The sequence below is a fragment of the Aptenodytes forsteri genome, unplaced genomic scaffold (assembly GCF_000699145.1).
Source record: "Aptenodytes forsteri isolate BGI_AS27 unplaced genomic scaffold, ASM69914v1 Scaffold32, whole genome shotgun sequence".
Classification (NCBI taxonomy): Eukaryota; Metazoa; Chordata; class Aves; order Sphenisciformes; family Spheniscidae; genus Aptenodytes; species Aptenodytes forsteri.
In genome coordinates this window covers 367,355-379,422 of record NW_008795138.1, presented here as the reverse complement: position 1 = coordinate 379,422, position 12,068 = coordinate 367,355, and the positions used below count along the sequence as shown (strand labels likewise).

General features: G+C 39.4%; 1 protein-coding gene across 1 annotated transcript in view; it reads left to right on the top strand.

Annotated features, from left to right (window-relative positions):
* Positions 1 to 12,068, top strand: part of GPC6 (glypican 6) — a 574,538-nt gene that overhangs the window by 491,237 nt on the left and 71,233 nt on the right. Inside the window, exon 5 of the mRNA XM_009278474.1 lies at positions 9,245 to 9,375. Within this exon, the coding sequence (XP_009276749.1) occupies positions 9,245 to 9,375 (131 nt within the window). The remainder of the gene's footprint in view (positions 1 to 9,244; positions 9,376 to 12,068) is intronic.

Sequence of the window (12,068 nt, the reverse complement as noted above, 5' to 3'; positions counted from 1 at the left end):
GGCTGGACAGATCGCTAGGGAATGTGTACTGTGGGTAGTAACTCTGCATGGGCAGTGGAATGGCTGAAAAGATCTTTGAGGTTCTAACGTCTGTGACTGTACCAAGATAATGCGAGCTGTATACTTAGGAGATTTTTACTGAGGAAAAGATACCTTAAATACGACATTTCAGGCTATGATTTGCCGTCTTCAACAATTTGAGCATATCTCATTAAAGAAGAGTCAGAAAGATGGACTTTTTTCAGTGTTCCAAACCCCACATATCTTGAAAGAATTATGCACGCTAGTCTATGTTAATACAAATTTAAAGAATGGACTGTAACAGGTAGCATACAGGCATGCATCACGCAGGTTATTTTATTTACTAACAACATTTTCTGTGACTGATGATGAGACTATTTAAACATCGCTTGGCATATGGAAAAAGCAACAAGACAAAGATTTTATAATTGTATTGCATTTTATTGATTCATGTCAGACAATCAGACAGAATCCTCAACAACATTTGTCAATAACATTTGCTAAAAGTCCAGTTCAGAAGAATATCTTGCATTCAGCTCCCATAGGGTAGTGGAAGAATAATAAGAGTAGACAAGGATTACCATTTTGCCTAGTCTTTGCTACTTTCTTTTTGCATACGTGAACAAAAATAAGATATAATCTAATAACAGTCTGCTAAATTATTTAGAATTGCTCAAAGTTATAGAAAGACAAAGAAGCAAAATCATTTTAATATGGTCGGTTTTTTCAATACATGGAGGAAAAATGTATGCTATGCGAAATGCTCAAAAAAATCTAGTGAACCTGCAGTTCACCCTAAAAAATTCATTTTGTTGTTATCAGCTGCAATAAGATGACAACTGCGTGTCAATAACTTTTTCATACATATATTGTACATGATATTAAACTGTTTTCTTGAGCTGCTCTACATAGAAGAGACAGTTAGAGACAAACCCAGCAGGAGTGATAAAAAATTCTCCATTATTACAGAATTGGGTATGGAAAACTTTAGCTTATTCATACTGTTAACAATTCTTTTTTTCCTTTTTTGAGGGAAGAGTAAGTGATATTGTCATCAATCAACATGGCTACATAGCTGATCAGAAATATCAAAACCCACATAGTTCTTACATCTGTAAATTCTTATAACTGAAATTAAACATAGATAATAAATAACTAGATCTGATTATCTACACACATTGTTAAAGTTTGCCTTTTTAATGAATTGGTAATTAACTTGGCAGGGACAATTCTGGATTCCAGTCCCTCTTGCAAGAACTTATGATATACTTTTCATTATATCAGCCTTTGGACATCAACCCTACAAGCATAAGCCAGAAAACTGGATTCACTCCTTCATAACTGTGTGCCTTAAACACTAAGATAGAGACCAATCTTTCCATCCAGGTCAATAGCTAAATATTCCATAGAAACATCTTTGAAAGGAGAGCTATCAGGCACATAAGAATAGCAGAGGTGGTTAGGGTGTTTTTCCAGCAGGTAAAATTTTGAGCCTCCTCACAGCAGGCAAAAAAATTTAAATGAATCTCCCATATCTTGGTTGTACTGTGTAAAGGCAGGCACCTTCAGGACTGCATTCTCCTTCGCTACTCCTTTGAAGAACTCCATGCTCTAGGAAGAGCTACAGAAACGATCGGCTCAGAAGGGCTGAGAGGGTGAACGGATCCCTGTCAGACTGCCGTGAAGTGTTATTAAGCTTTAGAAAGCATTTAAGACTGACCTGAAGTTTATATAGGGTCCGACTTTTGCCTTGCGCATTGCCAATGTTGTCTCAGAAAACAGCTCCGCCACACAGATCAGGATGGGATTCTGGCTGCTGTGGCAGTTCACTAGGGGAAGGCACGCAGACCCCTTTATTCACATGCACACGCATCTTGAACCAGATCCCTTGAACCATAGCCTGGACCTCAAGACCATCCAGACTCTGCACCCAGACCTAGACCCTTCACCAAGTGTCCAGCTTAGACCTTGGGTCATTCCAGCTGCTGGTCTCCTCCTACTCGCCAGGTAGTCCAGCTTGAAGTTTGCTGGCAGGACATTATGCACACACACACAGAGAATACTGCACACCCACACAATTATTCTCAAACAGAAAATGGTTAGGAATAGAGTTTAATAAGAATATAGAGCAGACTGCAGTGATCAGGCAGGCAACAATTTTGCTGACCAGCAGTGCTTCCACATGGATGGCCTCTTTGATATGTCCTCTTCTCCCCATTTTCCCATGCTTGTTCCCCAGCTCGCTTTAATCCATCTATTTCTTTGCCCTTGTTTTCTCCCATGTAAACAACCCCCTCCAGGTACTGTTTCCCCATTGCTCCCTGTTTTGCTAAGCATCTGTGAAATCCTGCCATTCTTCACGGTGCTAACTGTGACTTTTGTTCAGCTGCCTACACTGTTACTTGTTACCTCCAGGAAAACCTCACGCCACATCCAGCAGTTTCTCATGTTTTGCTCACTTACCTAAACCTCAGGAAAGGACTAGTCATTTCCCTGCATACCTTAACAGGTTAGCTTAACTGGATATTGATAACTGAATAACCAAATATGGAATATTGAGATCCCCTTTATACAGGTGCAAACATGAGTTTTAAGACAAGTACCTTTCCCCCCCCCAAAAAAAAAGAGCAGGATGTAGAGAATTATAATATTTTTATGCCAATACATATGTGGAGCTTAATGATAGTCAGAGAGGAAATCTGTCAACTAAGCCTCATCAGAATAGAACCATACAGTGTTCTCATACAAATAATAATGTGAAAAGGGGACTGTGGACCCTAAGAAAAACAGCAGTTTTGACATCACTGCCATGCCTTATTCTAATTTCCTGAGAAAAGAGTTCTTAGCACCTCATTAAATGTGAGGTGGAGTTTTACTTTCCTCTTCTTGAATTTTTTTAGTAAATCATAATCTAGCAGTAAAAGTTTTGGCAGAGTACTAGAGAGATGTATTTCCACTGTTATTATATTTCTAAAAAGTCAATATGTACCCATATTTCACTTTTCAATTTTTATTTTTTGTTTTGTTTCATTAATTTACCATCTAACGCTCTAAAGATTTTATGACCACTATTTATATTTAGTGTCATGATGGAAAACTCACTGAGTTTTGCCTACATAACGTAGTAAACACAACCCAAACTCCCGCCTCCCCTTGCCCTTGGTCAGAAGGTTGGGAACCTACCAAATGAGCACTGCTTTGCAGCCCAGCGTATTAACAGTCATATCCTTTTCCAAAACAGTCATTGCCACTCTCAAGGTCATAGTCAACTGCAATAAGTTGCTCAGTCTGTTTACAACTGATTCACCTCTCTTCTTCTGCAATCCATGGACTTGTCCGTAGACTAATCCTTTGAAGCTTCCCAAATAAAAATTTATCCTTACATTCTTTCACAAGCAACTATGTGAACAAGCACTTCACAGTTCTTCATAAATAAGTGTTAGACCACATGTATGGGACTAGAAAAAATAGAAAACCTCCTGATAGGAAATTTAAGATAAGATCTTCCTCCCTTTTTTTCCAAAACAAAATATACCTTAAGATTTTGTGAAGGACATGCAATTTAGTATTTTACCATTCTTTGTCTCCCTGAAGAAACAACATTTTTAGAGACTTCATCCACAGATGCTTTTCTGAATTTCCCTGGGGAAAGCTCAGCCACTGCTGGAATCTCACTGATAATTTAAAAGTAGAAAAACAACAAAGTGTGCATGAAAGCAAAAACTGATGTTACAGCCAAACTAAGACAGACTCAAAAAATGCCTTCCCTTATCAGCTCCCTGAGTCTTTCCTATCTGCTCCTGGAGTCTTCCCTATCAGACCTTCCTTACATTTTCTTGATGATAGAAAGGTGGCAAGAAAAAGGAGGCATTGATTGTTTTTACAGGAACTTCATATTTCAGTCTAGTTTGGGGGGGGGTTTCACTTGTCAGATGTCTCATAAATCAGTGTCCTTGTCCCTGCTCCTTGTGTTTCAATCTGGGATTTACTAGGAAGCTTTCTGGAAACGTGCCCTGAAGGAAATGCAACATAAACAAGAAGACATCATTTTCGGTATCAAGATAAGTCAAAAAGACAGTGGCTTGACGCAGTTCCTAGGAAACAGAGGCAGATTCTTGTCTGTTTCTGTTAGTCTATCCATTATTTTGCCTGGAGATGATCAGGGTTCACAAAACATCATCATATCTTGCAATTCACAAATGGCCTTCTGAATTTTTAAGTTACACAATAAATCACTTAGCATGGTGATCAGCTTTGTCCTGTGTGTCTCATTAAAATGGCACCTATAAAACTTAAAAAAAAAAAAAAAATCTGTGAAGTAAACCAAAAATTTCTGCAGGATATCTTTCTTACATATTGCTTAAAATGAAACAATGTCCTTCTAAGAGCTACTGTCAAATATCTATGGTATTTCTTGGTGTATTCAAGGGAATACAAAGCAGTTAAACAGAGCTGCTGTGCTCAGCCAGCAGAGACATTTTGGGGCCCCTGGGACTACACCCTGGGACTCCGGTAGACTTGGTTTTTTTACTGCATCAGGAAGGTTCCCACTCCTGTTTTGAGCAACATGCATCTAGCAGGAGAGGTCGAGAGTAGCGGCACTGACAGTGAATCTAGTGTGCCATATGCTCTGCACTTTCTGAGGACTGTTTTGCAAGCCCATGTCCTCAAGTGAGCAATTAGTCATGTTTATTGTTTCCGAGTCACTAACAAACCCGCAACGCAAGAATGACTTACCTAAACTGAGTTCCTGGTCCACTCACCCGCAGCTAGATGCCAGCTTTTTGCCAAGTGCTGTAGTATGTGGAGCGGGAAGACATGCACAGCCTAAGCAAAGCAGATTTTGAAAAATGCAAAAGAGGTAAAAATAAAGAACTTATGTAGTTGAACAATACAGTCCAAGTGTACTAACAACATAAAAAACAGGTAGTCAATTAATCAATCAGTTTTCAGAGTTTTATAGCACAAACAATAATTAAACTCCCAATATCTACTATTTGAGCTGATTGAGAAATTATTAAACCCACACAGAGTCCCACTGAACTGAATTAGGCTTTCTTTGCGTTCAAAGGTCTGTTCTTGAGAATTAAGATTTCAAGACTGAGGTATATAGATTTTCTTAACTTCATTTTGAAAGCTTTCCAGCTTCTCCTGTAATAATATTCATAACATTTTTAGGAGAAAAAAGAGACTTGGGACAACAGTATTGTGTTTGTTGTTACATGATTATAGATTTGAAGACCTGCGGTCTGGGAAGGACCATTACATCATTTTGACTGTCCTGTCATAAATCTCAGATCACTAAATTTCATCTGATTTTCACTATATTCAGTGTAACAGCTTTTATTTCATTCAGTTGCATAGGATACCTATGTGTTCATATAGAATTGTGCAAGTGAATAATAAGGTTTAGCACTGCAGTGAGGGTAAGGGTTGGCAAACAAGAGGATGCAACCTAATCAGCTGAGGAAATATTTTCCAAGGGAGGAATTCACCTTAAGACAACACACTGTGGGTTTGGTTTTTTTTCTAGAGATCAATGTTAAGGATAGGAAATTCAGTCTGAATTTTAATCTGAGGGCTAACTCAAAAAATCAGTAGATAGAAGCTAGCTAACTACAGTAGTGTTTATGTTCCCAAGGGGCATGCACACTCGCAATAATATGACTGCTTTGCTCTTCAAGGCTTCTCTCAGTTTAGGGCTGTCAGATATCATCTGGATAGGTTTGACTTAATATTAGGGAGAACATGATCGTTAGAGAAAGGGTAAAAGGAAGAGCTCAGTCAGACAGAGGCTAAGAAAATAATTTTGGAGTTCATAGAAGTGGCACTTGTTCATCCTCTTTTGCTCGACTGAGCTTGTACTCCTGCCAGAAGGAGACAGGAGTAACCCAGCAGTCCAGTCACTGCTAAATCAACCATGGCCCCACACACCTGCTGAAACTGAAGAAGATAAAATGAGTCCTCAAACAACATTAGTTTTCCATTTGTGCAAGAGCTCATCTGAACTGTGCAATTGCCCAAGACTTCTAGTCTGAGCTGAGCCCTAAAATGAGCCTTAACTGGAAGCATAACTTGTGTCAGCCTCAGAAATAATGTTGCAGGAGGAACCTGTTTTACTTTAGCCCTTCAAGCCTCCCTCATCCCAGCATTTAATCCATTTCTCAGACTCTGCCTCTTCAACTATGTCTCTGTAGTTTAACACTAGTCCTGTCCCACATTCTAGCTCCAAAACAAAAATACAAACTGCTGATATAAAGATGTACCTGTCATCAACAAAGGCGTGGATATTTCAAATTAAACTTTTCTCTTAACCCATTGGTCCCTAGCCATATCCCTATAGTGCTAACTAAATAAAAGATTGCAGGGCTCCAATGTCAAGTGATACTGTTGGCTCACAGCCTCACTGCTTCAGGCTAGCTTCTCTGCAGGTTTGTGTTGTGAATAGCTGCCTGGAGTGGTCCAGAGTCATTCCAAGCCAGAGAAGGAGATAGCAATTAAAGAATATGGACAACCTGGGATCTACTGCTTGATTTTGCTCTCTATTCTTTTTTTTTCCTTTTCTTTTCTTTCCCTTTTTTTTTAGCATAAAGCTATATCCTATGTGATTGAAACATAAACTTGACTCTAACCTTAACTTGAACCAAGCTCTGGAACGCACCATCAGACCTATACCATACTATATCAAACAAGGAAGCTCAACATAGCAAAAAGCTCACAGAGACCTTTGGCAGCCAGGAATTACCCACATTTCTCAGCCTCTGCCCACTTCCAGTACAAAGACTAAGGAAAGACTAAGTCTATGGATAGGGCTAAGGTTCAGAAAATAGAAGCTGATGAACTAAAGGATGTTTTTTTCTAAAGGTACAAACTGTCTAAGCCAGGAACAGATCTTTAGTTTGCATCTCCTAGAACTACTAATTTTGAAGTTGAAAGCACTTTGCTTGAGGAAAGGCTGTTCTTACAATTAAAGCTGTGGTTCTTGTTCAGTTAAGGATGATGCACTTTTCTCTTCTGCTACATAGCTGAGATTCCACGTCAAGATTTAATTCAGAACTAGTGCCCCATGCCATCAGAAGAAACAGCAAGTTCAACAACAGTAGACTCAAGCCACCACCTGCTCTCATGAAGGGTCTCCAGCAACCACCTCTTTACTGAACTCTACTTCAACACAGTCTCTTATCCGAAACATGTACTTGAGCTTAGCACTAGACTTGTCCAACACTTTGTACAAGTGTGCTTGTACAGAGAGGCACCTGTCCTTAACCTAAACTGTGGGCTACTCCTACCAAAAAAAAACCAACCCAAACCTTGTGATTGTTTTATGCATTAACCCTAATCTTAACCCTAATCCTGAACTAAACCACCAAAATCCAGCCACCAAGACCTGTGCCCTAATGATGCCTAGTACTGGTTGTGGCAGCTAAGATTTAGGCTGATCACATTGCTCACAAAGTACTAAGGCATGTTTTATACAAGTCATTCCAAATGTGTGAGGAAGAAAATCCTTTATATTAGCCCACACTCACAAATTCTCTTTGCATGTGGAAAAATTGCTAAATTATGTGGGGATCTTTAAGTGTATGCATGTTCATGTGTATATGTGTGTGTGTATCTTCATGTGTATGAAAACTGTTTTGTTTTCTCTATCAGAGCTAGGTGCTGTTTTCACCGAGTTTCCCACTGGAAAGGGTTTAAACTAAAGAATTTTAAAATAATGTACAGCCAAAATAACAGCTCTGTTTGAAACCAGTTTCCTATCATCTCACCATCTCTCGCAGTTAGCAACAAGTGCTATATGCCCCACTCCAAATAACTGGCATTTCACTCTTTCCAGCCTAAAAGTACTGTGAAATATTAGACCCAAATTTGCAAAAGTGCTTAGGTACTACATGCCAAGTAATTGCAGTTTTAGTGGGATTTTTAAGCATGCATTGACTGCATATAAACAACATATTGTAGCCCTCAGATCAGGCTGTGCATGGGAGTCTGTCTTAGCTGCTAGGGTGAGACACCAGCCTCTTCTTCCCATACATCCACACACACGTGCTTCTGTGGGGAGGGAGAAGATGGCCATGCAGGCTGGAAAGAAGCCCCGGGACTCCCCAGGCAAGTGTGGAGCTACCATCGGGGCTACCGGGTGCTCCATGCCTTCTCCCCATAGCCGCTGTGGGACTGGTGCTTACAACAGCAAAGCACACGTGGGGTCTGTTTGGGAAGGAAGTCTGGTTAGTACCTTTTGGAGCTTAAGTCTGAGGGATAAAGAAGAGAGCATGTGAAGATTTTTGTTTATCGTGTTAAAATTGCAAGTGGCATCTGTTTAAAGCTAATTAGATGCTGAAAATTTTAAATGCTAACATATGAGACAAGGATCAAATATGATGTTCAAAGGTATAGTATAAACCCAGTTTATCGCATGGCTATTGCCACAGAAATTGTGATGAATCTGTGTCTGTGTGTAGACAAACATATGTGATATGTGGCAAACCTTTTTTACTGTTACTAATTTCTGTTCAGTTGCTTGGGTTTTACTTGTTAATGAACACAAATAGATAAAACTCTTTTGGAGAGGGGCTTTAATGTAAATTAAGCAAACAATTGTTTTTAAAATCCAAAACATACAAAGAATATATTTTTCTGCATACAACTTTCAACCATGTTCTGAAAATGTAGCAAGGCAAATATGGTTTATACCTATACGCTATGGCAGAAATCCAATATTCATCTGCTGTTCATATTGCAAGAAAATGAGATCATTAAGGTCAGAAAGAACAGCTGCTTTAATTATAACACCCTGATATATCATATCAAAGTTTTCATCATCTCACACAAACTCTAAGAATATACCCCAGGGATTCATTTCTATCATCCTGCTTTTTCTTGGGAAGGATACTACATAAGTACACTCCAGAGCACTGGCTGCTTCGAGTGGTGCGATGCTGTATAAAATAATTTTACCCCAAGCTCGATAATTCTATGGCAACTATTATTAATTTAACTTTTACAGTCTTTATTCCTCTTTCTGTGGTGGCAGTGGTAGGGGAAGATATTTTTGACAGCTGGGAAGCTGCCATGCAGGCTTCACGGTCCCGCTGCCACACGTCCCCACGAGCTCCTACTCGGGAGCGCTTGGTACCCACACCTCTGGCTGGTGACACTGGTCTGCCTGAGGCACCCGAAGGTATCCCTTCTTTAAGGGAATGGCTGCTTTGTGTTTTAACAGATGCTATGCTTCTGGTAGCGGAGAGATTAGAGGGACCATTCAACATTGAATCAGTCATGGATCCTATTGATGTCAAGATTTCTGAAGCCATCATGAACATGCAAGAAAACAGCATGCAGGTGTCGGCAAAGGTACTGTGTGAGTCGCGCCTTCTCTGTTGCTGAATGTCACAAGCAGGGGGAAAAACATCTCCACCATTTTTCCGCCCAGACTTTAAGAAAGATTGTCCAGACCACTAGAAACTGCTTTTGCTTGTTCGACAGTTCACCAGACTGCCTTTGAATCCTTCATCTAGTTAAACAAGCTCGAAGTTTTCAAAAGAGAGTGGCAGGGAGAAAGTAAATTCCAATTTAGTAAATTCCAAATTAATAGCTGTAAGAGATTTAAGGAAAACAGGGAGTGCTGAAAATTAGTGGTAACTCTGTAAGCAATATCCTGCAGAGTATGTTTGGTAACTTCTGCTCGTGTCTCATCTGTGATTCTCCATATTAACTTCCAAACACATTTTGATCTGTCTAGGTCAGACTGAAGTACAATGTGTTTGAGGTGAATACACAAAATGTTCCATTTAACCTCCTTTAATAGCCACTCAAGGGAAATATCATTACATTGGACAGCCTCTGATTACCAGAACTCAGTTTGATAGAGTTTTGTCTGGATTTTGACACGAAGATAAACAGAGTTAATGATACCGGCTTCCTCCTTTCCATTTTTAGTGTGTGTGTGTATACACAGATCACCACCACCTCTGAACCTCATGTTAATAAGATCCTTCGAATTCAGTAGCAGGTGCTGTTCAGCCAATAGTCAACAATTAATGGCTTTTCCTTAATATTCATCAGTGCACTGTGGCTCAAAATCTAAAGTCCACAGTTTGCCAGGTTCTTTGCATTAGGAGTTTCTACCTCCCATTGATCTCCCAGTAGTCAGTTAGGTTCTGGCTAGACTGCCATCCGAGCCAGTGAATTTCCATTGCTTGGAAGGAAGCTGCTATAGCTGGGAAAAATGTGGGGACAAAAGGCAGGAGGCTGAGGTTAATATTCTTCCTGCCAACCCAAAATTAGATGCTTTTTATGGCCCCAGTGCTGCAGGTTGCTACGGATTTCCTTCAAGATGGTTTTTACTTTCAACCTACATGAAGTTACTCGGATTTTAAAAGCAGTCTACATCCTGCACGATGAGATTTTGTTCTGGCAACAGCAGTGATCAAGGCGTTTAACAGCCAAATTCTCTCAAATATTTTGGGAATTAAAGGCTAGCTTCAGCAAACTCAGCCCTGACCTCAAAAAAAGAAACAAAAAATATTTTCACTGAAAACTCACCCAAGGCACAGGTGTATTTCTTTTTCCTTTTTACTTGCTCAGTTCTCACAGTTTTTCCATTAGTCGGGAAGCTGCATCCCCACCAGAGTCCAATGACATCACCTTGGCACAAGCTCATCTCACTACTCATTTGTAGCAGAGCAGACTGTTTCTCCTATACCTCAGAAATATTTTATTTGCTCTAAAGATTAATGAATCACAGCAATTCCATTTGCAATGTAAAGTTTTTCTTCTAAGAGAAACCTTAGCCAATATTTTTTAGAATCTTGAGAAACAGAAACCAAATGATAAATACATTTCAGTGAAATTTATTTTATTATATTTTCATAGGTAACAGAGCTGTCTCTCCTTGAGGGGCCTTTGTATATTTCTGTGTAGACCATTATTCTGCTGAAATGTGATTTCCTTCTTTTCCTAGGTTATATCCATCTTTTTTCAGGTCCTAACACATGGAAATGCTTTATTCTTAAAGAAAAGTATAAGAAGGCAAAGGCTTCGGGTTTAGTGCTGTGTCATGTCAGATCTGTAGAGATGATATATGAGCGGACTTCGAGTCAGTCATGTGTCATCTAATTTTTCCCCCTCATACATACCTACCACTTAGAGCTTCAGTGAAAATGACAGATACCTTGCCGGATGTAATGGGGTGCATGGAATGCAATTGCAGACCTAATGTAGGAGAAAAGCCATGCTTGTCAATTATTCCGAGATGCCGCTCAGAAAGCTCCAAGCAGGGTGCCGAAATCACGCTATTTTCTCTTTCTTCAAACAATCTTGTATCTTGCATTTGACTGTACCCACTGAAAATGTGGTGACTAGGAATCACAGCTATTTTTGCACAAGTCAGTCAGCGCATTTTTACAATGGGAAAATGATGATGCATTAATAATGTTATGCCTGCAACACCCACATACGCATAGATTATTCTTCACCACTGACATGCAGCTTTTTCTACCTAAAAATATGGTTGATGTCTGGGAGGAGGCTCTATGCTGTATTCAATAGAGTTTTGGGCCATTTTGTATAATGTTGTTTCTCTTTTAAAAGGAGTGGAACAAATGAAAATGAACAGTTTCTTCCTCAAGGACCTCTCACTAATCTCATCCTCTTTACTGGCAGAAGACCCAGCAGTCATTTAATCCAAAAACCATCCCTCTCCTGTTTTAAATATTTATATAAAATTGCCCTATTCCAAAAGTCATTTTTATTAAATTGCACTATCAGTTTGTCTTTGTTCACAAAATGATGTTTTGTATTATACCAGCTGCAATTATATACTGAAATTTATTTGAGAAAAATAGAAGTGTTTGATATAACACATTGACTGTACATTACTGTGCATATGGAGGCAAAATTAAGTGACCAACAATATACACTTTTCAACATAATACGTGTATAAATATAAGTAAGATTGCATGCTCTTGCATGCTCTCGCACGCTCTTGCACTCACAATTGGAGTGCTGCAATGGATGGCTATAAACTCTTCAGAAGGGACAGGCGA